This window comes from Neurospora hispaniola (assembly GCF_033458365.1).
Source record: "Neurospora hispaniola strain FGSC 10403 chromosome Unknown B0T23scaffold_4, whole genome shotgun sequence".
NCBI lineage: Eukaryota > Fungi > Ascomycota > Sordariomycetes > Sordariales > Sordariaceae > Neurospora > Neurospora hispaniola.
This window is the reverse complement of record NW_026944409.1, coordinates 986,488-1,011,176: the sequence shown is the minus strand read 5'-3', so window position 1 is coordinate 1,011,176 and position 24,689 is coordinate 986,488. Positions and strand designations below refer to the sequence as shown.

The following is a 24,689-nucleotide window of genomic DNA, read 5'->3' as shown; positions in this document are numbered from 1 at the left end:
GTCAAGGGGGGAACTGTCGTCTGACTGGCCCCTTCTCGCGCCTTCCCTCCACTTCTCTGTCACTCCCAACCGCCAAGTGGCTTGTGCGTGGCCTGTCAGTGAAGGTGAGTGACACACCACTCACACCGTGGCAGGCGTTGCAAACGGACCAGTGACGATCGACCTGGGACATGGACGGACCTGGCACCTTTCCGCTTCCACTCCAGTCACCTCTCCCCTTCACTCAGCCCCCCGCTTCGCTTCCCTTTCCAGGCAGTGGAAGCCTGGCCCCTCCAAGTTCGCCATCCTGATTCCTGCCACTTCCGCCGCAGCCAGCACCTGAACCTACTTATTTAATCCTCCCCGCCCACCTGCATCCCCGATTCCATTTCTCCCGTTTTCACCATCTCTCTCCATCGCCATCATCGCAGGAGTGTTTATCCACGCACATATCATTCCCGCCACTCGATTCTAGTCATTCCGCTTCATCCATCAACAGTCCATCCGTCTACTGCACAACCGCCATCATGCAGATTTTCGTCAAGACTTGTAAGTTATCGCACGCTCACCGCATCATCACTTAGCCATCGACCGACCTATGCTAACCATCTCTTCGCAGTGACTGGCAAGACCATCACCCTCGAGGTCGAGTCGTCGGATACCATCGACAATGTTAAGCAAAAGATTCAGGACAAGGAGGGCATTCCCCCCGACCAGCAGCGCTTGATTTTCGCCGGCAAGCAGTTGGAGGATGGCCGCACCCTTTCCGACTACAACATCCAGAAGGAGTCTACCCTCCACCTTGTCCTCCGCCTGCGCGGTGGTATGCAAATCTTCGTCAAGACTCTTACCGGCAAAACAATTACTCTCGAGGTTGAATCTTCCGACACCATCGACAACGTGAAGCAAAAGATTCAGGACAAGGAGGGTATCCCACCTGATCAGCAGCGTCTCATTTTCGCTGGAAAGCAGCTCGAGGATGGTCGCACCCTCTCCGACTACAACATTCAGAAGGAGAGCACCCTGCACTTGGTGCTCCGTCTTCGTGGTGGTATGCAGATTTTCGTCAAGACCCTGACGGGCAAGACGATTACGCTGGAAGTCGAGTCCTCGGATACGATTGACAACGTGAAGCAAAAGATCCAGGATAAGGAGGGTATCCCGCCTGACCAGCAGCGTCTGATCTTTGCTGGTAAGCAGTTGGAGGATGGCCGGACCCTCTCTGATTACAACATTCAGAAGGAGAGCACTCTTCACTTGGTGCTGCGTCTCCGTGGCGGCCAGTAAGCGGATTGTCGTCTTTGTTTCTGATTCTTGACGAGGAAGGGTTCATTTGGGCGTTCAGCGTTTATTGGGTTACCTATTGCACCATGGGTTGGGAAATGATGACAACCATGAAACAGGGCATATCTAGCCGAATCTAATGGCACACGCTTCATACGTACAGCGATGCCATAATCAAGACTACCTATATTTACAGTCTCAAACTAAATATCTCGTGGTGATTTGCTTGTCTCCAACTCGTGAGCTTTGTTATTCCAGTCAGCCAGTCCAGCTGGTCAATTGGGGATGGAGTCGGACGTGTAAGTCGAGATGGTGGTGCAGTGGGCTGTTACACACCGTGCGAGGTGATCGCTGCGTGGCCGAAAGTGGCGCCCTGTTTTTGGCGGACAAAAGATGCATCATACGTTGAAGGTACGTACCGACCGCAGAGTTCAGTCCGCGCTAGTCCGGCCGTGGAGCCCTCCCTCCCCCCTGTACAGGACGATCCAACGTCCAACGTCAACTTCGTAGTTTATGGAAGGTTGAATGTGAAAGAGGACATCCGGAACAAGCGCATCTGACCTCTCATCCTCTTTAATCACCAGGGCAAGAACCATCATTGCATGGAGTTTGGGCACACATGAACCTGCAGAGATAGGCATCGGCGACTGTGATTTACGTAAGGCCCGCGTCCAGGGTGTTTTAATCGACTCTTCATCTTCTTAATCCTTCTTTGTCTTTCTCTTGCTCTGTCACTCTTACAGTCAACGCAAAACTTTCGATATTACACTTTCACCAGATTTTTCATCAAAGCATTATCGTTCCTCGACCATCACAACAAGGAATCATTTCTTTGCGGTCATACCATGAATATGCCATGCCTGTCTACCGCTATCATTTGAAGTTTGAGCTCTACCCCTCGCCAGATCCGACGCATAGCGCGCCCGCCGCAGCATTCAATCCCGATATCTGGTTACCCACCAAGGACTCGTCCATATTTGACGAGCTCCCCGCCCACCCTCGTACCTGGCAGCTCAAATCTTTGTCTTCAAGGCCATCGTCCAGGAGGAAACAGAATCGAGATATCATCCAAGGAGAAGGGCGAATTGAAGAGCAAGAGGAGAAGAGTCATTCGGAAAAAATTCCTCGAGCCTTGCCAGAGTCAGATTTGGGACTTCTCAACGACAGCTCAGACCCAGAGGCGGAGGAAGGGACGGAAACCGGCGGAGTTATCGATTGCGGGGCATCCAGACCAGATTGCCAGAACCCCGAAGACAACAGGAACATCGTCAGGCTTTCAGGAAAGCAATCTCGCGCGACTTCTCCTCCGCCAAGATTCACGTCTGGGCTAGGGCCACGGACGGCAGCTAAGGACTGGCGCTTTGGAAGGATCAGCATCGAGAGCCTTGATCTGCCACGGGACGGGCATCTGCAGCGACACGCACAAACCGCAGCGGAGGACAATAATCAGAAGAAAGGCAAAGGGAAAGACACCCACAGCACCACTGCTGGAACTGGAAAACCGGTAGCAGCCAAGAACAACAAGTCAGCAATGGCTGAGTCACTGAAGGATCAAGGACAGCAATCCCAACAGGAGAAAAATGGCAACCAAGAACGTGCGTCCCACGGTACGCCAGCGGCTTCTCTAGGCCCGAACCTCGGTGGCATGGGCCAGGCCACCAAGGGACGATACATCCCCCTCGAAACCAAGAACACGGAGGTTGGATGGGGCATCGTCCATCTGTACCGCGAGGCCGATGAGAGCAGTGCTCTTCGCGCCGGGGTGGGTGCAGGCAGCGCCAGCGGTAGCAACGGAACTGCTAGCAGCGGTGACGACGGCACTATTCTCTGCGTCACCGCCGTTCCCATGTACATGAGTCCGAGTGACTTCCTGGGCTTCATAGGAGAAAAGTGGCGCGATGACGTGAGCCACTACAGGATGATTATGACGAGCAAGCTGAATCGGTACATGGTTTTAATGAAGTTTCGGGATCCGCAGAGGGCGAGGGATTTTAGGGTTCAGTTTGATGGGAGGCCATTTGACAGTATCGAGGTGAGTGACTGCTGGACTACATGATTTCCTGGCGTTGCTAATGTCAACCTTCTCAAAAACACAGACCGAGTTTTGTCATGTCGCCTACATCCAGTCCATCACCGTGGAATCACCTGGCGGCCAGAAAGGTTACAGCACGACCACGAGCAACGCGGGCGGAAATGGCAATCCAGCCGACACCCTTCCCTCACCCAGCAACACCCTCAACCTGCGACCCTTCCCTCCCCCTACCCCCAATCTGATCGAGCTACCAACCTGTACTGTCTGTCTTGAGCGTATGGACGATACAGCCGGTCTCATGACCATCCTCTGCCAACACGTCTTTCACTGCACTTGTCTCCAAACCTGGAAAGGCTTCGGCTGCCCTATCTGCCGCGCCACCAATCCCAAGCCTACTGCAGAGGAAAGCAACCCGGAAAACCCGTACTCGCGACCCTTCGGCTCGGGACCTGTATCTAACCTCTGCAGCGTCTGCGACGAACCCTCGGACCTCTGGATCTGCCTGATCTGCGGCAACGTTGGGTGCGGCCGGTACAAGGGCGGTCACGCCAAACAGCACTGGAAGGAAACTGCCCACAGCTTCAGCCTGGAGATGGAAACCCAGCACGTCTGGGACTATGCGGGCGACATGTGGGTGCACCGCATGATCCGCGAAAAGGGCCAGGGCAAAGTGGTCGAGTTCCCTAGTCATCATATCCACAACAACAACACGTCTTCAGAACGCAACAACACTGCGCGTGCCCCTGCCCCGGCATGGAGCTCCCAAGAAGAGACCATGGCGGCGGTTACGGGCGCGCCTCTACCCCATCCCCCGGTACCCGAAGACCAAGAAGTGGTCCCCCGCGCCAAGCTGGACAGCATCGGGCTCGAATACACGCATCTCCTCACCTCGCAGCTGGAGTCACAACGCATCTACTTTGAGGAAATGGTCGCCAAGGCAGCGGACAAAGCCTCCAAAGCATGTGCAGCCGCAGACGCCGCCTCGGCCGCCTCTGCCTGTGCCATCCAAGAGTTGACCGATTTCAAAGAGGAGCATTTCCGACTCAAGGAAGAGGTCGCCTCTCTAGAGCGGGACCTCACGCGCGAGCGCAAGCGAGCCGACAAAAGCACGGAGCTGGCAAGGAACTTGTCGAAACAACTCCAAGAGGAGAAAAGAGTAGGGGAGGGGTTGATGAAGCGGATCAAGCATATGGAGAAGGAGGCCGAAAAGACGCAGGAGGAGTTGAATATGTTGAGGCAGCAAAATGAGGAGCTGAAGGAAACCAATCATGATCTATCCATGTTTATTAGTGCTCAGGATAAACTCAAGAGTATGGAGCAGGAGGGACAAGTGACGGCGGAGGAGTTGGAGGAAGGGGGGACGGTGCTGATTCCTGCTGGGGAGGGGTCGAGTGCGAATGGAGGACAGGGGGGTGGGAAGAAGAAGGGGAAGGGGAAGAAGTAGGTTTTCATTCCTGAGAAGTGACTTTGGTGATTTATGCTTCAGTATTGCTCCCTGTAGCTCGGAAGGGGGTGTTGGGAAGCACAGATTCAGGTAGAAAGGATAAAGGGGTAAAGGGGTAAAGGTTATTTGACCTCTAGCGAAAGTAGTTTGCGACATGATTGCATGTACCGATCAGCGACGGAATTAGGAAATGGCTTGGGAAGGAGTATGAAGGCTATCCGTTGCCTCTAGCGGCATAGTTTGCAACACGGTGCATACGATTGGCAGTAGCAGCACTTCGACACTCTGATATTTGTGTCTTCACCAGATAGAGTGGGTTGGGAGGCGCTGGTCCTCCACGTTGTACACGTTGTATTTGATAGTATAATATGAAATCGTTTCTGCTTGTTTATTATCTATCGGTGCTGGCGACCTCTCTCAGTCGTGTTGGGCTTTTGTAACATACTACTAATATACTACTAGTATTGCCATCTATGATCGCGACTTTTCAATCTATGCGTTCCCGAATGGTGGAATTGCTATCTGAGGCTCGAGCAAAGTGAATCTCCGTGTAGCTTTAGGGGTCTACCTCGACAGAATTAACATTCACTTGTTGGAAAGCCTCCGTGCTGTTGAAATCCAGGAAACACGCCTGCTAAGCCTCGTACAAACACGGCTGTTCTCGAAAATACCCGAGCTATATGTGTGAATGTATATATGTATATACTTGTCCGAGAGAGATGGAAGTTATAGACTTTCTGCCTACCTACCAAGTAATTTAAGAATAACATTCTACGCAGTGTATATAATCTTACTAACTAATCTTCAATGTTCACCTCCTTGCTGATAAAAACTCTTCGGACACACCACACCTCTGACTGAAGTAGTAAGCCTACTTTTTTGTCAACCAGATTCCCCGACGGAGCAAGGAAGGGACAAGGTAATTGACACACCTTGGAGATTATGATATCGTGTTTTTGTGGAGCAAATAAACGACTACAAGTACACCTGAAAAAAGAGAGTGAACATGGTTTTAATGATCACCAACAACAAGGTAGGTTTAGTCAAGTCCGAGTTTTCTTCAAATGTCCTCGAATTTATCGACATGCTACATCGCCAAGTGCGTCCGGTATCACAGGGCTCAGTCCACTATCACAAGATGAACAGAAAAGACCTGGCAAGTTCAAACTGAATTGATGACCAAGATGAAAACGCAGCAAATCTATCGGTATATATGCAAGAAGAAGAAGAAGAAGAAGAAGAAGAAGAAGAAGAAGAAGAAGAAGAAGAAGAAGAAGAAGAAGAAGAAGAAGAAGAAGAAAAAGAACACCCCAAAAAAGTCCATCCAAGCTAACAACTCTGGCCTGGCCGCCTTGCTGATGACAACAGTCAAGAACAAGAGGAGAAGATGAAGGAAGTCGTAAACAGGAAAAAAAAAAAAAAAAAAAAAAAAAAGCAGAAAGACAAGAACGAAAACTACAATAACAACAACAACAACAACCCTAAGGGTATCAACGGCATCTCTTTCCTCTCATGAGCCATCCATCCATCGGGTCTAGTAACCCATTTCCGTGCTTCATGTACATCATCAACATCTACATCTTGGTAGCCCCTTGGCTACCCATCGACTTCTGCCACCAAACATGCCACTCAGCTAGCTTCCTTCGTTGCGTGAAAGTCGCCAAAAGAAAATAGTTGGGAAAAGAGAATGGAAACCTTGATCATACTAGCATGCCTCTTCGCTCGTGGATTCTCGACAACCGAGCGAGCCCCTCCTTCGTGTCACCCTTCTCTTCCGAGCGAGTGATGGACTAGGGCGAGAATGAGTTCTGTTAACGAGACGTTCGTGTAACCACCCTTTTTTTTTTTTTTTTTTTTTTTTTTTTTTTTTTTTTTTTTTTTTTTTTTTTTCCATCCCGAGTCCGTCTTCACCAGGAAAGAGAAAGGGAGACGGTTGGAAGAAAGTGACGGGGCAAGGAAAGTGTACTAATGACTGGACCGAGCAGTTGGCGACGGCAGTGGGACGGGTCTCCTGTCTGGTCTTTGCTACATGCTGTTTTGCTGTTGTCGACACATTGTATTGTCTGTTGTTGACGACACACTTTTGTACGGGGTCTGTTGTCTCTGAGTGGTAGGTGGTAGTTGTGCTGTGTTGTGTAATGTTGTATGGAAGACCCGCCCAGCGCCCGCACCACTCAGCCTTATTAGCACGTCATCGGCACCCATTTTGGGGGAATAGCATCGCGTGCTTTCGCACGCCATGGGGTTGATTATTTCCGTGACACGCGCGCCTGCGTTTGGCGTCCAGCAACACCTGCAAATTTATTGCATTTGGTGAATGTATCTCCGCGGCTTTGAGGAGGCTTAATCAAAAAGGTGCGTTTGTCCTGAACAACGGGAGTTTGAGACAACCCCCGCCTCCCAGCCAGAGCCGCCTCTCTGATCGGTTTTTTTTTTAATCTTGCACAATTTTCCAGGATTCGTTTCATCTGCAGCCGCATACGAATATGAAAATGCTAGTTTCCTTACTTCGTTTGTCGTCGCCAGACAAACCTCCAATGTTGTAGTCAGATCCTTCCTCCGCCTGAACTACAACAGATACCTCCATGCAAGTTCATCGTAGCTCAGTCCGCCAGCCCAGCCATTCCCGCCGTCACCGAAAAGTTCCCATATCCGCCTTCATCGCTGCTGTCGCTACTTATACTCCTCGGGCTCTGCACACCGCTCGCATCGCCTCTCGCCGGTTGCTGATATCTTCGATCCGGTCCTCCTCGGACATAACTCTCGTTAAATCCGCTCATACTGCCCATGCGCCCGAACCCAGAAGATGCAGGGCTACCAACACCATACCCGCCTCTCTGTGCCGATCCAGTACCCGTCCCCAAAGCAAGCAAGCTTTGGCTCCTCATCACTTCGGCATTGACACCTGCCCCAACGTTGACCGCACTCCCACTTCTACTTAGCAGCGGCTTCTCCGGCAACTGCTTTAGCAACCCAGTTGAGATATCGAGCATACCCATAGCAAACTCCGTCAAACCCTTGTGACCCTCGCCAGGCTTTGAGCTGACGCTGAGTGTCCAGCGATACTCTCCCAAGCGACGCCTGTACCAATCTGCCTCCTCTCTCCCGGGGGAGGTGGCCCAGAGAAGTGATCCAAACGTGCCAATCAAGGCGAAGTTGGTTTTGGAGGCGAAGTACCAGAACGCGCGCAGGTGAGAAGGGGTGAGGCGGTTCACAAAGTCCATGGCGGAGATCAGACGGGCTTTAGCCGCGCTTCGGCAGATGTGCTGGATATATGGGTCAATGTTACTGGCAGTTGAGCTTGGGTTGCTGCTCGTTGTGCTGTTAACACTGGCGCTGAGTGAGGCGATGGTGGAGCCGGATGAGGAAGAGCAAGAAGCGTCGATCGAGCGGATGATGCGGCGGTGGAGAGTGATTTCCGTGGCGAAGTAGGCGAGGTGGAGGTAACCAATGCTAGAGAGGCGGTTGTTGTTGTTGCTGTTGCTCTGTGACATGGTGGCGCTTTGAAAGGTTGAGTCCATGCGAACCGAGTCAGGCAACCCGCTGTACCATTCCTTCAGCTTGAGCTGAATGGGTTTGGCTAGCGAGAGTACGAGTTGCGTGCCTTGAGGGCCAGCATTAGCAACGGCCCGCGTGGCTTGCAGGGTATAGAACGTCTCGAGGATCTCGGCGAGGATTTGGGAAAGTTGAACCATTTGGCAAAACAGAGTGCGCCCACGCTCCGTCTCAATCCGCGCCTCCGCATCGCTCTCCTCCCAGTCAATGTCGGGGAAATCATGAGGCGTCAAAACGGGCACGGCCCAGTTGGACGAAAAGATATGGGAAGGACGTCCATGTGCGAGCGCACCCCATTTATCCTGCATATATAGCGCCCACGCGAGACGTTTTCTCAGTCCTCGCTCCCAGGGCGGGATCTTCCACGACGAGCAGTCGAGGTGCAGACCAAGCTCTTGTCCGATAGCAACAAGCTGTGCCGTAGGGGCCCATTGATCACCCTCGGGGCGCTGCGAAAGCAATAGACCGGCTTGAATAGTCGACAGCTTGGGACGATACATGGCATCTGCGAGAGTGACACGAACCAGTCTCTCCAGTTCCCGAACATTGGGTCGCGGCAGTGACGCCAATTCCTCTGAATGATCCCACCAGTTGATGGCCAGGATGTATATGGCAGCAAGGAGCGGCGGCGAAAACTCTCGATGTGATCGGTCGTATTTTTCATAAAAGACCGATTTTTGGACAATGGGAAATCCGGGATGTACGATACGAAAGTACAAGTCGATCAGCTTTCGGCCATGCGGGGCGACGAGACTTTCGATTTCGTCGACATCTTCGATTATATGGGCGTGTCCAGGCGTGAGTGAATCCGGGAGCATGAGAAAAGTATCCTCGTCGCCGACCTTCCTTAGAGTCCCTCGGGCGAGGAGACTCTCATCATGTGGGTCAAAAGGGGAGAGGTTGATGAGCGAGGGCTCAAAGTCGGTCGTCGGCCCTATGTACTGACTATACCTGTCTGACTGAAGACCAAGGGTACGCTTTAGCAAGGTTGGGCCGCCAAAGTTCGCCATCTCCTCGATTAGGGACATGCCGGTAGTAACGGTGCTCGACAGGCTTGGTGGGTTCTGCCTTCGTTTCCTATTATCAAACCGTGCTGGGGAACTGCTAACAACCAATCAGATATCAGAACACGCACATGAACGAATGTCTCAAGCTGAGATGGGGTTATGGGGTTTGTGAGATAAGCTGGGGAAACTCGAAGAGCGCGGAAGGTGGTGGGAAGGAAGTAAGAGCATGACACGAGGCAGACACGTGAGGTTGGCTCCCGCCCTCCATGGATGATGCCATGTGTGATGAAGGAGGTGTGTAGGTAAGTTATCATTCGCACCTTCTTTTACTGCCACTCTCCTCTGCATCACCGTTCAACTTGCGTTTCCGTGGCGGAGGGCTCTCGCCCAACGAACATTCTGCACCATTCGTCTGGCAAGCAACACAGCTCTCTTCGTCATCACTCATGACGCACTCAAGCCTACGGCGTAGACAAGCTTCACAGGGACTTGTTGGTTGTCCGCTTAGAGAGTCTGTGTCCGGGGTGTTAATGCCGCTTCGGAAACCGGAGAAGGAGTCGCTGTAGTTGATGCTTGCTTGTCGACTCGGAGGAAAGCGTGGGGGAGGTTTGGGCGCAATGGCAATGGGAGCCGTCCTTGGGACGGCACTGGGAACGGACATGATAACGATTTGGGAGCTGCAGAGACGATCGATCGCGGCCGGATTTACCCTAAATGTTGTCCCAGATGAAGTCCTATCCCGAGTATTGGACGACGAAGAGCTATGGTACCGGTAGGTTGGACAAAGCTACTTTCCTATTCAAAATCTGCTCTGTGATCAGGCCACGAGCAGTGCCGCAGGTGACTGGGGGACTGATGCTGTGGCCAAGTATTTTGAAGTCGTATGCGGGTAACGCTGCCACCCCCAACCAAGAAGAGGCAGGAGGAAGATATGGACAAGTCCAAGTGGTTGATACAGCTTACTGAATGGTCAGCCCCACGGGGAGGTGGGTGAGGTAGTGGCGTGCGCCCCCGTGTGGAACCAGAACAGAATGGTGTCTTCGAGACTCTGGGGACGAGGAGGCGACAGGGTCCACGGGCAATCGAACGCCCCCGGGATGATTCTGGGATTTCGGAATCTTTTCAAGGACGTTAGCGTTCCCCGGATTGAGCCCTGACAGGAGGACCCGCGAGAAACACTGCAGGTGGATGGGCCGGCCTGGATGGATCGAAAGACTGGTTACGTTTGGGGGTAGTTGTCGCTTGTCTCCGAGGGTTGATAAGCAAGAGCGAACTGCAGATAAGGTTGATGCTCGTTGACGGCACAACTGCGGACAGATTATTTGAGGCTCGGGAGGTTGAATCCCTGCCACAAGTCCCCAGGATAACCGATGGGGTGAAACGCACACCTGGTCGTCGACTGCCTGGCCACTGTCGTCTGTCTGTCTGTCTGTTTGTTCACCTGCCTTTGCGGCAACACAACAGGGACTCCGTGTGTTTTGCACGGCTGGCAGCAGCAGGAGAATGATGACCGGAGAGGAAGGAGAAGCAACCTTATCGCTCTCTTGACACCAGCACGTATCTCCTTGCCAGATCGAGTGACCTTACGCGACAACGAAAGGCGGAAGAAACCTGATGTTGAGGGGAAAGCCAGAGATAAGGTAGGTAGAGTGTGGTAGCAGGTAGTACGTGAGGTATCTTTCTGTGTATATGATATGATGTGTATGTATTGATGATAAATAGAGCCCTCCCTGCCACGGAAAGAGGAAGCGTGTAAGCGGTAGCGTATGCGGATAATCTGCCAGGTCGCGCCCCGGATTGGGGAGGTATGAAGCAAGGCGTGTAAGGGCCTAGCCACCGTACTGTGTGTATATGGGTCGCTATTGGGTAGTCTGGCTACCTATGATGGATGCGTATTGGTGAATGGACTTATAATAAATGTCGGCTGGGAGTTGTTTTAACTCGGACTGTCCTATGTGATGATCGAGACCAGGATAAGATGAGCTAGGCTTATCTGCGTCATTTGCGAGGATGACATGAAAGCACAGAACCAGGGATTCGGCTCGAGCTTTCGAGGTGTGGGAGTGGTTTGGTTTATCCTTTTTATTTCTGTGTCTTTGTTCCGTGCAACATGGAGATGGTGTTCAAAAGGGAGTGTGACGATTGAGACAAGAAGTACACCGAGATCGTCGATAATCAATACCAGGAGAATTCCGAGCAGGAGATCAACTGCACTCAGGATAGATTATGAACTGGCACGCGCCTCCTTGTGAGGAAGAGCAATGCCGTGTCGAGCCCCAAAAAAAATCTGATGCGTGTGGGTGAGAATTTGGGAAACACCAGCTGTGGCACATTCATCAACCAACTTTGGATACCTTGGCGCTAGATTGGCGAGTGTAAAAGACAGTTCCATGTTGTCCACCGCAACTGGACCCTTGACGCCGATAAGGAAATACGTGGTGCAAGGGGCAACAATTGCTTGCCTTTGGGGACGATTACCCCATGATGTGCCGTTCCCCCTTAACTTTGGAGGTCAGGTCGGGGACTAGTATGGGGTTATCTCGGAGCGGACAACGATAATGACGGCGACAAAGTGGTGCCCATCTGTCCTGCCTGAGAATAGTGTCGTGCCGTCAGGAGCATGGCGCGGTTGAGTTGCTGCAGAGACGGCCAGACATATGCGTCGGATATCACATTGTCAGGCCTTATCATCTTTTACGATTAAAGAACAAAATTCCTAATGGGAAAAAGACGATAACGCTTCATTGATCGACCTAAAATTCGTGAGTCTGGGGTACCTGCCGAGAGCGGGGTGGACATGGGGGTGGGGCACATGGCAATAACAGTTGAGTACTTGTAGCTATACCAAAGGCTGTTAAGATGGCCGGCAGCAATAGGCCAGGAGGAGAGAGAGCCCGAGGTATCCGGTACTCTTTGTTGGTGTCGCGTGCGGGCTTGTTGGACCTTGGGCTGCCGGGATCGCAAGCCATGGCACCGGTTGCCGTGGATAGAGCCCCCCGGTCATTACCAAATCAAAAAGGCGCGTTCCCGGCACCCGCCCTCTTTTGGGAATACATTTAACGTAATGGCCTGACGCGCCGAGACATGGCAGTTGAAGGCAGTCTTTCAGATGTCTTTCGGTCTGTTCCTGCCTGTTGTTTGATCTTGCCGTCTTGATGGTGCGAGGGCATAAGCTCTAGGTACACTACTGCGTAGAATTTGGTGTTTCATCGCCGAGTGTCGGGTAGGGTCATTTTGGTGATTTCTTAAGGCTTGTGAATGGTTCAACCTGGATGACTTTGCATCGTGTGTCGTTGCCAAGCGATCAGAGCGGAAAGCGCGGCACCTATTACCGGACAGTGAAAGCGTGCCCAAGCCGGCCAATTCAGAAATGCCGGACTGGCTGTGCGGCCTCGGAACGATCTCCCACAAGAGGCAGCTTGGCATTGAGTCCACAAGCCGGGAATTTATCGTGGAAGACGGTGAATCTGTTTTATACAGAGCAGGCGATGGAACGTCAATGTCCGATGAAAGGAGGAAAAAGTCCCATTGCCAGTCAACTCATGACATCAAGCTTCGCCGTACGCAAGCTGAGGTTCCAATGCTGGCGTCAGGGCGTCAGGGCGCTCTCACCCGTCGTCTCGACTCACGATGGCGGATAGAGACGACCCCACAGTGGGGTCCAGCTGAAAGTCTGGAGTTCCCCGTCCCCTCGTGTTCCGTTTCAGCTTCGATTCCATGTCAGGGTCATGAGCATGTGAGATGTCGTGTGATTGAACTTTCTGGGAAGGGGCAGAGCACGAGACAAGCTGCTGGAGTTGTTTGATGACCGACGGCGCAGAAGTGCAAGTGTTATTCCAAGCGGTCGGGATTATGGCTGATGACGCGGACCCCCCCCACATCTCTGGAGGTGTGGCTTGGTGTGCTTGTGTGCATTGTCGAGAGGTTGAGTGGCGGTGCAGGCTCTTTCTCGTCTTCTCTGCAGGCTGCGAGACAATCGCCAAGCTCGCGTGCCCAGAACCCGGATCGATGACAAAGGCCCCCGAATGGAGGGTTTTTAGTTGACATATGCCGTGGACGCGGGGGAATCTTCAAGAAGGCGGGGGGGGACTGGAAAAGGGCGTGACGGTGTGCCCAAAGTGCCGAGAGCCCTGGAACCGGGTTGGGTTAATATCATATCGCGAGTATCAACAGCAGCGAGTGATCTTGTGCGGTACCGTTCGTTGCGGTGTCTTGGAACTTTGGCGGTTCTCTGAAGCCTAGAACAGGCTCGCTAGAGATGATTGTATGATTTGACATGCAAGTTGTCGGAGAGTGTGTCTTGATTAGTGGTGATTTGCGGGCAGCTTGCGAAGGAGGTTCGAGTCGGGGGAATAAAAAAACTGACATATGGCGGTTGAGACCAGGTTACACAGGCAGGAAGGCGATGAAAGAAAACTCTGACGAACAGGCAGGCACTTGCAAGGACGCACAATTACAACTGAATACTGTTTTCACTCGGTACGTAGAGTAATCGCGACTGAGACTCTTGAGCCTCGCCGGTTGGTTGACACTGACCGCTCCTTCCGCCGTTGATGCACACTTGCCAGTTCATTCAAGTACTCGAGATGATGTGCAGGCGGGGGACGACCTGGGTTCACCTCAACCGTTGGATCTTTCCCAAGTTGCTGGCAGACGCACCAGTCAGAAGACTATCCAAAATTGCAAGGGCTTCTGAGATTCCCCTCAGCCTTCAGTTGCATCATCACTTCGCCGCCTTCGGATAGTAAACCATACAAACCTCTCTATATGTCGTCTTCTCTCCCTCAGCTTTGCCCTCGTCCTCACCCGACATCATCCCCAGGGCAGGTATCTCCATCTCAAACCCATCCACGGCCTTGAACCCTAACCTCTCATACATGGGAACTGCCTCCATCGTGCTCTCCAAATACACGGGCAGCGGTCCATGTTCCTCCTGTGTATCGTCCACCAATTCAAGCAACCGTCTCGTCAGCAGAGACCCGGCTCCACGGCCTTGGTACTTGGGGTCGATGCATACAAATGTGAGATCTGGTAGGTGGCCAAAGAAAAGACGGAACGCGTTAGTATTGTAATAGGTAGTATACAACGTCGGTGATGTACAAGAGAACATGGATGGGGTAGGTAACAAAGACAAACTTACGCCAACATCTTATCTTCATAAACCCACTCCTCTCTTTAGCCTCCGATGCCAACCGCGCGTACTCCTCTAGATATTCCCTCCTGCATCCTGCGAGGTATTTGATTTCTCCCTCTTCCAACTTCTTCTTTTTGTCCTCGTCACTCTTCCCCTTCCCTCTGTCAACATTTGGAGGAGGATACTCCCACCGAATGAACCCGGCAATCTCGTCCTCACCTTCAAGCCTGGCCACCCAGATGCCTTCATCGCGGTGGGCCCTTGTTTGAAGTGGACCAATCTTTTGCTGAGTGTCTCTGGCAAGAAAGCATTCGAGGGCGTCTTGGCTTTTGCGTGTGGGAAATTGGGCGTGGAGAAGCGGGTTGATTTGCATGGCGAGGAGGTGGATTTGGGCTATGCGGGCTGCTTCCAAGGAGGCCGAGGCCTCGGAGGGGTGGGATATGGTGAATTTGGATCTGGCGGGCATCGTGATGGTTGTGATCCTGGTAGAAGAGCTGATGGTGGTTGGTGGGGATGGAAAGGACAAAACAAGATAGACTGCTGAACGCAAAGTAAAACAAGACACGAGATCATGTGACGCAATTAGTATCCAAACCTCCATTTATCATAACTGCTGATACTGCGGATACTGCTGCTGCTGCTGCGGTTGGTGTTCCTGACTCCCTATCCCAGACTCATCACTCCCCGCTCTTGCCTCCCTTTCATCCGCCTCATTTAACAGCCTACACGGCGTCTCTATCCACTCTGACCACTCCGGCCCCAAGCTCGCCATATACCTCGCCAAGCTATCCAGCAAGAACCTCCCCGAGTCGCCCGCTATCCACGCCTTTCGACACAGATGTAGACAAACAAAGTAATACGCCAGAACCGCCAACACCTCCGGCTTCGCTTCTTCCAACATGCCCATGACCGGCTTCGTCAACATGTTACCCCACGCCAACATCATCTGCACCTTTGCGGTCGGACTCGACGTGGCATCAAAGATGAATTGCACACGATGCACCGCCTGTCTCAGCCCATGCAACTTCTCCTTGGCATGATCATCATCTTGGGAAAACCTCGACTCCAGCCGACGCAGGATCTCATCGCACTCGGGCCCCGAGCCACGCGTGTCGTACAGGCGAATGCCCGCCTCGATAATCGGCTTCAGCTCACTCTGCCTCATCTCCTCCATGTGCCCCTCCAAGACCCCCAAGATACCGCGGTGCAGGTGCAAATAACCCACAAAACGGGTCAGCGTAGCAGGGAACTCGGCGTCTCGATAGCTCAAGGTGTCGCAGAGGGCATGGACACCCAGAATGGAAGAAAACAGAAAGAGCGGAACGCGCTTCTCGATGAAGGCGTCAAAGTGCGCCATGTCGATGCTGTTGAACAAGGTCAGGGCGTGCGTCTGCAGCTGGATGGCGTGGTGGTGGTAAAAGGCCTCGCGATGCGGGCGCAGGACGGATAGGTGGCGGGCCGAGAGGGCCAGGATCTGGTACATGAGGTACGGCTCGCCGAAGGCGTGATTCATGGTGAACGAGCGGGTCGTGTCGCCGGATGGGGCAAAGGTGAAGAAGACGTCGGTGGTGAAGTGGTAAAGGAGCTCCATGTGCACCATGTTGACGTTGGGCGATGACGGTTCCGAGTCTTGGTAGCCCGTGGGGACTGGAAAGGGAGTGACGTCCGGCATGGGCATGGTGGATGCGGAACCACCATAGCCGCCGGAGAAAGAGGCTACCGAGGCCGAGGCGGACCCGGCGCCGGAGGAGGGTGGGGTTGCGGCTACCGAAAGGTGATCGGCCGGGGACCGGGACAGTTCATCGCTGCCAGTGTCGGTCCCGGGCAGAATGGGGTAGGAACATTCTCTCTCAACGGTTTGGCAGTTGATGCATCGCGGTCGTGTTTCGTCGCACTGTCGACGAGTGTTACTTCACTGTGTGACTAGTCTTGAGTTTTGTAAGCGGGCTACTCACCTTGATATGCCGTCTTTTGCATTCGAGACACCCTTTTCGGGACTTCCGATGACTTCTCCGCATCATGGGTTAAAGTGAGGGATGGGTAGTGTAAGTTAGGCTACTAAAACGGTAGGCTGCTGGGCGGCAAGGGGCTGCTACGTGTAAGACGCTGTACAGAATATTGCCGAAACATCAAGTTCCCTGTCAGTCTCGACAAGTCAGATTCGGGTGGCAAACCGAGAATGACATGCACAAAATGATTGAACTTTATCGTTGTCTCAAGTCGGGAGGACTCCAATGCTCCATGTTTGGCATTTATTGGACGAGTTTCAGAGCGTCTGGGGGACGCGTATTCATGATCACTTTGATTGCGTGTCAACAAAGGGCGCAGCTGTTGGAGCGCCCTGGGTCTGTGAGCAGCAGCCACACCGTGACTGATTAACTGTAGTGTAGGGTTAATAGCGAAGTGAGCCTCCGCCGCTAAGAATCCAAGACAGATCCATTTCTCCGCTAAGCCCTGCCCACGGTGTCCGGTTTGGTACCGAACCCGAGGTTGACCCGCCCCAAGCCAAAAGCTCAGCCCCGATGTTGACTAAAAATACGACGCCTTCATCTCCCTGTTTCTATAAATCGTATGAAACACCCACGTGTTCCTGGCGTGCTACTGAGTATCAGGGGGTGGCAGATCCCACGGTCGAGCAGCTGAGGCTAAGGCACCTTTGTTGTTCTTGCGCTTCCTAGGGCTTCTTCTCCTGGTGGACGCGGGACCGGCGGTGGTGATAGGTCCGGGACCGACGAACCGTAGCACCCAATCCCACACTGTCCGCGTCTTGTCCAGCTGGAGATGCGTCGTTCTTGCCACGGATAAGTCCGAAGGGGCATAATAACCGCCGACGTCTGTTGCATCGAGCCTTGCTCGGAAAAGCAGGTGGACTTTGGTCAGACCCTTGCGCAAACTGGAGCCGTAGACCTTTTTGTTGAAGACGTTCAAGGCGACGTTTTGAACGAGGACCACATCCCTATGCCGCAGTCCTTCAAGCATGCTGCCCTGTACGGTTTCGCAGCCAGGGGGTAGCCAGAAAGTGATGGTGAAGCCAGCTTTGGTCTCGTCACCCACGAGCACCTCGACCAGGGAGCGGTCTAAGCCCCAGCGAGTGCTAACCGACCGCGGCGGAGAGATGGAAATGATGCCGACGATCAGATTGCAGGTGATGGTCTGGGGTTGTGCCTTGACAAGGTACGCGGCCGATGGGATATCCTTGAGGTCAGTAAGGCGGTCACCGCCACGGAATGTCAAGGGCTCTTTGACGTTCTCGTCCCCATCCAGAGCATGAACTGTGGTCTCCAAGAATGAAGCCGTATCCAGATCCTCCTCACTCATTGCCGACGTAATGGAGTGTTGCGACTCTGCTTCTCTAAGCAATGTAGCGTCCAGGTACGAGGATCGGACATGTTGATGCAACGTAAGGGAGTGCTCGTAGAACTGGGACTCCAAGTCACCATGGACGACGGACGATTCGTCAAACGACGACGATATGGACGCGGTAGTGAGAAAGTCATCGGGCTGATCGACTGCTTCCGGACCGTGAGCTGGGTTGAAGCGGAAGCTGGAGTCATATTGTTGTGTGTAGCCGGTTGGGATACGTTCTCTTACGAGGCTAAGAGATCTCCATGCGGCAGGGGTCGGAGCAGAGGCCGGGATGATGGTCTGCTCTTCCCGTGGTTGGAGGATGCCCATGAAGCTGGCAATGGGCTCATCGAATTCGACAAGTAGATCCGGGGTGGCCCAGTCAAGCGCCCGGCTGTCTGGAGCTCCAGTGAATATCAGCACTTTGGAAGCCATTCATGCTGAAGAGAAGCGAGTTGTCGTAGGTCGTTAGGTTGTAAACGAAGGGTAAGAAGAAAATGCGGGGTCCCGGCCTGGCCGAGTGAAGTGAAAGTGCTGCCGGCCGGACCCCACCACATACATCCCCGAACGGCACGGACTTCTCCAAGTAAGTGCTCCAGGCCCGGAAGTGGTGCCCCGACTCCGATCTCACGGCTGGCATCTCTCCCACTTCGTCATCGAACCATACCTTTTGGCAACCATTCTACGATGAATCCAGTTGGTTGATTCTCTTTTGTGAAACAAAAAACCAAATCTGAAATCACGTGTCAGCATGTCAGAAGTCGATGAAACAAACAACCCAATCGGACAGGGGCCGGAAAGGCTCCACAAAATAATGGCGTCGAACGGGACCCCTTTCAGACCGACGACACGTAGGTACCGCGTAACAGCAACTCATCTCTCCGTCGCAACTCTTTTGTGTCCGTCATTGTAGCCAGCAAGTCCGTCAAGCAAATCACAGTATCCGACTAAACATGGCCCCGGCACCATGGGATTCAGTCCCTCCTGAGGACACCCTCTTTGCGTTGGTAACTGGCGCCAACAGGTAAGTAATCATCATCTGTCCATGCTTCATAGAGATGACATGCTAAACAATGCAATTTCAGTGGAATCGGCTTCGCTATCTGCCAACGCCTGATCGACGAGTATCTCGTGACGCGCTCCCTGTCCTCCCACCTCGTCGTCATCCCCACCACCCGCAGCGTCAAGAAGTCGCAAGAAACCATCGATGCGCTCCGCCAACATGCCCGCGAATTCGCAAACACCTCCGACATCCTCCGCTCCCGTGCCGGTCCCAACTACGATCCCCGATCTATTACTAAGCGCATTCACATTCTCAGCGTCCAACTAGACTTGTGCAATCTCGCCGACGTCCACCGCGCCGCCGAACAACTCGTCAACGGCACCGTGAGCAGCCCCGCCGACGCCAACGATGCCTACTTCACCTCCCTCACCGACGTGAGGATACCTCGTCTCGATGCGGTCATCTTCAACGCCGGCATGGGCGGCTGGACCGGTCTCGACTGGCCCAAGGTCTTCCACAACATCTTTACCAAGGGTCTCGTCCAAGCCACCACCTGGCCGACCTTCAAGGCCGCCACGGCCGGACACGTCGTCAACCCCTTACCCGACGCTAAAGACGAAAAGGTTCCCGAAATGGGCCAAGTCTTTTGCGCCAACGTCTTCGGCCACTACCTGTTGGCACACAAGCTCGTGCCGCTGCTGAGCCGCTCCGAGTCTGACTCTACCATTCCTCCCGGCCGTATCATCTGGGAATCCTCCATCGAGCCCGGGTGGAAGAACCTCTCGCTCTCCGACTTCCAAGCTATCAAGACCAACGCCGCCTACGAGAGCACCAAGCGGCTGACGGACGTGCTCTCCCTTACCGCCACCTTGCCCTCCGCCCGCCCGTTTGTCAACTCGTATCTTCAGCCGGCCACCAAGTCAAACGCACCAGCTGCCCCACCCAGGATCTACCTCGTCCACCCGGGCATCGTCCAAACGACCCTCTTCCCGCTCAACGCCTTCATGTTCTTCTGGTACCGCGTGGTGCTGTACATTGCGCGCTGGCTCGGCTCCCCCTGGCATCCTATAACGGGGTACAACGGTGCCGTGGCGCCCGTGTGGCTTGCTTTGCAGGAGCAAGAGGCTTTGGATGCGGTGGACGCTGAGCACGTTAAGTGGGGATCGAGCACAGATTTCTGGGGAGAGTGCAGAGTCCTGAAGACGGAGGTGGAAGGGTGGGGGTGGGATGGGACGGTTGGGACGAGAAAGGAGCTGAAGAATGAGAAGGGGGAGAGGCACATTGGGAGGAAGATTGTGGGGAGGAAATCCGGGGCGGTGGATCTAACGGAGGAGAAGAGGGTTGAATTTGAGATGTTGGGGGTGGAGTGTTGGAAGGAGATGGAGAGGTTGAGAGGGGAGTGGGAGGCGAGGTTGGGCAGGGTTCTCGAGAGGCAGTGATGCTGACGAGTGACAAGTGACGAGATGAGTTTGATTGGTTAAAAAGTAAATATCACCCCTGCCTGCCCTGCTATGAGACGAGCACAGGAGCGGGAGACCTACATATACAAGATAATGATCCTAATAGATGTACCCAAAACCCGTAACAGGGGGTATAAACGACATTGTGCATCCACATACATATCAAACAAGCCATAACACATACACCATCATCCATCATGAATAACATAACGCCATTGCAGAGCCCAACCCTCAGCATGAACAGAAAAAGAAAAATCAGGCCGTCTCATCTACCGTCCCATCCCCTCTACCATCATCCGACCTCACCCTCCTCAAACTAACCTTATCCCTCCGCCCAAACAGCCCTAAACAAAGGGGCACCGGAACCGTCACCATAGCCACCACAGCATGAAACACCAACGCCCAATACATATTCCCATCCGGCCTCCCCCCTTTTCCCTTCTCCTCCTTCAACGCTCCCGAAACAATAATAAATACCCCGCCCAATACCTGCCCCCCGCTCCACGCCAACGTGCTCGTCACCTCGGGACTAATCGGATGCGTCACCTCCACCAAGAACTCCACCACCACCGGAACCAGACTGAAACTCGCCGCGCCCAGGATGGCCAAAATGACATAAGGACCAGCGAGGCCCGCAGAGTCGTGGGTGGACGGCATCCAAAGAAAGACGAGGTAGCAGATCCCAATAAGCGGGACGGCAATACGGATTGTAGTTAAAAACGCTTTCGTCCTGTCGATGATGGGCGAAGTGATGGCCGACACAAGCAGCCCAACAACGATGAGCACGGCCCCCGCGATGCCGGCTTCTTCGTCGGTATAGCCATGGGGTTCCATGATTTGGTTGAGCAGCGAGGAGATGGAGTTGAAAGCGCCGACGTAGACGGCAAAGGGGACGAAGAGGAGCCAGAATTCGGCGTGGCCTAGTAGGATCGCGGCCGAAGTGCGGAGAGGTAATTTGGGCGTGGCGGAAGACGGGGCAGCGGGCGTCGGAGGCCGGGAGGGGATGAAGAAGGCGGGAACGGAGCAGATGGAGGAGATGATGGAGACGTAGAGAACCATTCTTGATATGTCGGATGGCTTGTCGACCCAGAATGGCACAATCAACTGGCCTAGCGCGGCGCCAAACGGGTTGGCGAGGGAAGTCAAGGCGGTGGCGGCGACGCGGCCGCGGTTGGTGAACCATAGATCCGAGTAGCGGGCGGGAGCGGCTAGGACAAAGGGTTGGGCGAGCCCGATGAGGATCTGGCCGAACATGACGATGCCGAAGTGGCCACCTGAAGGAGAGGAAGAGTGGGAGCCCCCGTAGCGGACCCAGTTGCCGATGAGCAGAAGGGCAGCGGCAGTGGTGATGGATAACTTGGGGCCGAGGTGCAGGACGTAGATGACCAGGGGCGTGATGAAGGCGAAGGCGAAGAGGAAGGCGGTGCTGAGCCAGTTGATGGTCGTTCCAGTGGTGCGGAAGTAGGCGGCGGCCTGGGAGGCGACGGGCGAGAAGGTGAGCCACTGGAGAAGGATTGTTAGTTTAGGTTTCTCGGTTTGGGTTGGAGTGACGAGTGATTTATCATCTGTGAAAGTTATTGTTCTCTGTTCTCTCAGTGAGACATTATGTCTTGTTTTCATGCAAAGCCATCTCCAAGGTAAACATGGCTAGAACTCGACAAATGAAATCATGCTGGACACGGAAACTGAGATATGATCACAACAACACCACAACATCAAGTCCAGTATAAATGGCGCACACGAACAGACATTGGGAGTATTGATCAACTTTAAACGGCCCAATAACATCGTGGCGGGCGTTAGGAGGTGGCCGCCACCCGTTTGCGTAGGCGGGCGGCCCCAATCTCGTACACGAGATGCTTCGCCTTGATGCTCAAGGTTACGAGGCGTGGCCGCCGTTGTAAAACGGGAGGTATCAATATGCGACCAACCAACCACGCCCATAGCTCAGGATTGTGGGCTTCCAGCGTGAACGACGATAGAACCATTTAATCCCAAAGATTGAAAGATAGTGCAAGACTGGACAGAAAAGGGGAAAAAAGTAGGCACTTACATCCCAGCTAACAATGATATTCAACAAGGTCAACTGCACCAACCCGAACCACCTCCTTTTATAGACCTTATATACGACCGGTCTTCCCTCACTGTCTCTTTCCACTCTTTGTTCATTTTCGTCATGGTGACCCGCTCCGTCAATTCCAAGTCCGACGCCGCCACCGCCACCGCCGGCCCTTTCCCCGGCACTATTAACCGCTCTTCCCTCCGTAATGCTGATACCCGTTCCGGCGCCGAGCGTGGTGGAGACCTCCGATCCCGATCCGGAGTCGGTGGTGGATGCTGACCATGATCCACTATTACCACTGCTGCCGCCGCCGATTTTCTTTTCCGAGTCGCTGCTGCCGCCAGAGGATCCGTGCGTTACTTCACTCCGAGTGGTCCCCACCCATCGCCGTTTCTCATCGTCAGCCATCGTTGTCGTCGTCGTCGTCGTCGTCGTCGTCGTTGTGGTGTTGGTGTTGTAGTAGTAGTTGTTGTTGTTGTTATTACTCGGACTCTCCTTCATTTCGACGATATCACCCCGTTTATCTGCCATGTCTCTGCTGCTGCCGTGAGCATTTCCACTACTGCCCGTTCTACTACTGCTGAGATTAGTGGCGGTGGTGGTTTCGGGAACTTTGGTGTGCGGATACGATAGGCGAGCTTGATAATCGTCGTGGCTGTCGCGGTGCGAAGTAGTATGGTGAGAATAACGGCTGCTGTGGATGGTGGCCTGGTCCTGGTCATGATCGTCGTCGTCGTCGTCGTCCATTGTTGTGTCTCTTAATTCTGGCCAGTGTCTTTGTCCTTGTCCTTGGAGTGGGAGAGGTCGTCCTTGGGTACTACCTCCTTTGCTGGAGGATCGGAGGCTGCTCATTGCGTTTTGCGCTTGCGCCTTATGAAGCGGCTCTGCTCTGCTCTTGTATTAACCGTCCGGTTTGGGTTTTTTTTTTTTTTTTTTCTTTTTTTTCTTTTTCGAGAGGGTGGAGGCGGCTCTGTTGTTACTTGTTTGTGGCGCCCCCTTTCTGGATAAAGTTATCCCAAGACTTTGTGGCAGAAGTGTTTGATTCAGCTTGTTCGCATTCGGATTCCAGTCGCGCCTCGGTCACGGTGTTCGGTATAAGCCCAAGGGATGTTTTGACTGTGTTTTGCTTTTATCTCTGTCCGAACGAAGCTTCGGTGCCAGTTGTGCGAGTGTAAATCTGTCCGAGCAGCAGAGAGGAAAGGTTCCCTGCCATCCGTCTGATGAAAATGCGAGCGAGCGCTTGGAGAAGGGGAAGCTGTAAAGAGGAAGAGCGACACGTGTTCACATACTTGTATTCGTCGCAACTCATCAATCTGGTTGAAGACGATGAAAATGAATGAATGAGTGAATGATGGGACAGAAGACGGGGTAGTTTACGGTCGCATATACTACCACACCACACCTTCAAATCTTCCTTTCCAGTCGGACTTGCACGGGATCAAATGAAAGCCTGGCCTGCAAAGAAAGGAAAGACGGACGGGACGTTGGAGGACACGGGACATTGATCGCGCTGAGCACCCGCTCGCTGCATGGCATTGTCAGAATGGCACGCTATCACACTTTCGAAAATCTCGGCAATCCAAGAAAGGTTCAAGTTTCCCCCCAAAAACCGCTTTTCTACGTCGCAACCTTCCCCATTTTCTTGGCGAGCGGCGCGGCCAAGCATAGGTATGATCATCGCCTTCTCTTCAACACAAATGGATAAGATGGATCGTGATAGGTTCACTTTTGAAACCGAACCCGCTATCTTCATCTTCCCCAGGTGTTCTATCAGTGTACTATGTTTAATGTGTTACGTCTTCCATGAACCAGGAAGGCGGAAGGAAGCGAGAAACATTTCGACTCATACCATGTATCTCCTCCCTTGTTCGTGTGTCTGTTCTATTCGATTGCACCTTACTTCATCCCCGAGTTTTCTACAAGTTTTTACCACTTCTCGTTATCCTTCCAGGAGTTATTCCCAAGAACTCGCCATTATGTTCAGCTCGCTTGCTTGAGCGAAAAAGAAAGGGTCGAGCGGGGATCGGGTCACAATCTTCCATTATTCCCCCCTCCCTCCCCCGCGCGTCATATCTCCGAGTCGCCTACCCACCACGATCTTAAAAAGTCACCCACCCATCCAGTTTCAACCCCTCACCCCCTCCTTGCTCCCTCCCTTGCTGCCACATGCCATCTTATCCCGTTGCGCAATGCGAAGCTATCACAAGGTCGCATCTACGAACGCAAGCTAGAAAATAAGTTGAGTGCGTACACTCGACAATGAGGGGTTATGTTATCTCGGGACAAAACCACCCTCATCAGATCATCACCACCTATTCCGGTCATTTCGTTGCATGGCCCCATTAAGCAGCGACAGTAGGGACCTACAGTACGTATAGAAAAAA

General features: G+C 53.2%; 10 protein-coding genes across 10 annotated transcripts; 5 read left to right on the top strand and 5 right to left on the bottom strand.

The window, feature by feature from the left end:
- Positions 1 to 506: 506 nt before the first annotated feature.
- On the top strand, positions 507 to 1,266 carry B0T23DRAFT_317389 (ubiquitin-related domain-containing protein; the record flags this gene model as incomplete). The annotated part of the gene is made up of 2 exons (XM_062834999.1): positions 507 to 528; positions 599 to 1,266. 2 exons carry the CDS (start codon positions 507 to 509, stop codon positions 1,264 to 1,266), a joined length of 690 nt encoding a protein of 229 aa, XP_062692740.1.
- A 482-nt stretch (positions 1,267 to 1,748) lies between these two features.
- Positions 1,749 to 5,126, top strand: B0T23DRAFT_441868 (uncharacterized protein). Its single transcript, XM_062840795.1, has 2 exons — positions 1,749 to 3,295; positions 3,360 to 5,126. The coding sequence occupies exons 1-2, from the start codon at positions 2,120 to 2,122 to the stop codon at positions 4,737 to 4,739; spliced, it is 2,556 nt and encodes an 851-aa protein (XP_062692739.1). The 5' UTR covers positions 1,749 to 2,119; the 3' UTR covers positions 4,740 to 5,126.
- A 797-nt stretch (positions 5,127 to 5,923) lies between these two features.
- Positions 5,924 to 6,599, top strand: B0T23DRAFT_453412 (uncharacterized protein; the record flags this gene model as incomplete). Its single annotated transcript, XM_062841175.1, has 2 exons — positions 5,924 to 6,106; positions 6,178 to 6,599. 2 exons carry the CDS (start codon positions 5,924 to 5,926, stop codon positions 6,253 to 6,255), a joined length of 261 nt encoding a protein of 86 aa, XP_062692738.1. The 3' UTR covers positions 6,256 to 6,599.
- Positions 6,600 to 7,097: 498 nt separating this feature from the next.
- On the bottom strand, positions 7,098 to 10,275 carry B0T23DRAFT_138002 (fungal-specific transcription factor domain-containing protein). The gene is made up of 2 exons (XM_062832313.1): positions 9,622 to 10,275; positions 7,098 to 9,395 (listed from the first exon to the last, which is right to left on the bottom strand). The coding sequence occupies exons 1-2, from the start codon at positions 9,960 to 9,962 to the stop codon at positions 7,343 to 7,345; spliced, it is 2,394 nt and encodes a 797-aa protein (XP_062692737.1). The 5' UTR covers positions 9,963 to 10,275; the 3' UTR covers positions 7,098 to 7,342.
- Positions 10,276 to 11,316: 1,041 nt separating this feature from the next.
- B0T23DRAFT_404370 (uncharacterized protein) lies at positions 11,317 to 11,666 on the top strand (the record flags this gene model as incomplete). Its single annotated transcript, XM_062838890.1, has 2 exons — positions 11,317 to 11,549; positions 11,624 to 11,666. The coding sequence occupies 2 exons, from the start codon at positions 11,317 to 11,319 to the stop codon at positions 11,664 to 11,666; spliced, it is 276 nt and encodes a 91-aa protein (XP_062692736.1).
- A 2,021-nt stretch (positions 11,667 to 13,687) lies between these two features.
- On the bottom strand, positions 13,688 to 16,453 carry B0T23DRAFT_316436 (uncharacterized protein; the record flags this gene model as incomplete). Its single annotated transcript, XM_062834931.1, has 5 exons — positions 13,688 to 13,861; positions 14,052 to 14,329; positions 14,442 to 14,929; positions 15,047 to 16,329; positions 16,391 to 16,453. 5 exons carry the CDS (start codon positions 16,451 to 16,453, stop codon positions 13,688 to 13,690), a joined length of 2,286 nt encoding a protein of 761 aa, XP_062692735.1.
- Positions 16,454 to 16,924: 471 nt separating this feature from the next.
- Positions 16,925 to 18,630, bottom strand: B0T23DRAFT_137962 (uncharacterized protein). Its single transcript, XM_062832312.1, has one exon. The coding sequence runs from the start codon at positions 18,213 to 18,215 to the stop codon at positions 17,034 to 17,036; it is 1,182 nt and encodes a 393-aa protein (XP_062692734.1). The 5' UTR covers positions 18,216 to 18,630; the 3' UTR covers positions 16,925 to 17,033.
- On the top strand, positions 18,496 to 20,222 carry B0T23DRAFT_420112 (uncharacterized protein; the record flags this gene model as incomplete). The annotated part of the gene is made up of 2 exons (XM_062839727.1): positions 18,496 to 18,804; positions 18,866 to 20,222. Exons 1-2 carry the CDS (start codon positions 18,734 to 18,736, stop codon positions 20,220 to 20,222), a joined length of 1,428 nt encoding a protein of 475 aa, XP_062692733.1. The 5' UTR covers positions 18,496 to 18,733.
- On the bottom strand, positions 20,022 to 22,738 carry B0T23DRAFT_379324 (major facilitator superfamily domain-containing protein). The gene is made up of 2 exons (XM_062837141.1): positions 22,297 to 22,738; positions 20,022 to 21,746 (listed from the first exon to the last, which is right to left on the bottom strand). The coding sequence occupies exons 1-2, from the start codon at positions 22,711 to 22,713 to the stop codon at positions 20,499 to 20,501; spliced, it is 1,665 nt and encodes a 554-aa protein (XP_062692732.1). The 5' UTR covers positions 22,714 to 22,738; the 3' UTR covers positions 20,022 to 20,498.
- On the bottom strand, positions 22,715 to 23,256 carry B0T23DRAFT_379322 (uncharacterized protein). Its single transcript, XM_062837140.1, has one exon. The coding sequence runs from the start codon at positions 23,025 to 23,027 to the stop codon at positions 22,803 to 22,805; it is 225 nt and encodes a 74-aa protein (XP_062692731.1). The 5' UTR covers positions 23,028 to 23,256; the 3' UTR covers positions 22,715 to 22,802.
- Positions 23,257 to 24,689: the final 1,433 nt, after the last annotated feature.

Bases quoted from the DNA above. Each gene is read 5' to 3' on its own strand.
- B0T23DRAFT_441868 (XM_062840795.1), top strand. From the start codon at position 2,120: ATGCCTGTCTACCGCTATCATTTGAAGTTTGAGCTCTACCCCTCGCCA. The intron at 3,296-3,359 runs GTGAGTGACTGC...TCAAAAACACAG, and splicing joins GGCCATTTGACAGTATCGAG to ACCGAGTTTTGTCATGTCGC.
- B0T23DRAFT_138002 (XM_062832313.1), bottom strand. From the start codon at position 9,962: ATGTCCGTTCCCAGTGCCGTCCCAAGGACGGCTCCCATTGCCATTGCG. The intron at 9,396-9,621 runs GTGCGAATGATA...GGTTGTTAGCAG, and splicing joins GAGAGTGGCAGTAAAAGAAG to TTCCCCAGCACGGTTTGATA.
- B0T23DRAFT_137962 (XM_062832312.1), bottom strand. From the start codon at position 18,215: ATGGCTTCCAAAGTGCTGATATTCACTGGAGCTCCAGACAGCCGGGCG.
- B0T23DRAFT_379324 (XM_062837141.1), bottom strand. From the start codon at position 22,713: ATGGCTGACGATGAGAAACGGCGATGGGTGGGGACCACTCGGAGTGAA. The intron at 21,747-22,296 runs GTAAGTGCCTAC...ATCCTTCTCCAG, and splicing joins ATATCATTGTTAGCTGGGAT to TGGCTCACCTTCTCGCCCGT.
- B0T23DRAFT_379322 (XM_062837140.1), bottom strand. From the start codon at position 23,027: ATGACCAGGACCAGGCCACCATCCACAGCAGCCGTTATTCTCACCATA.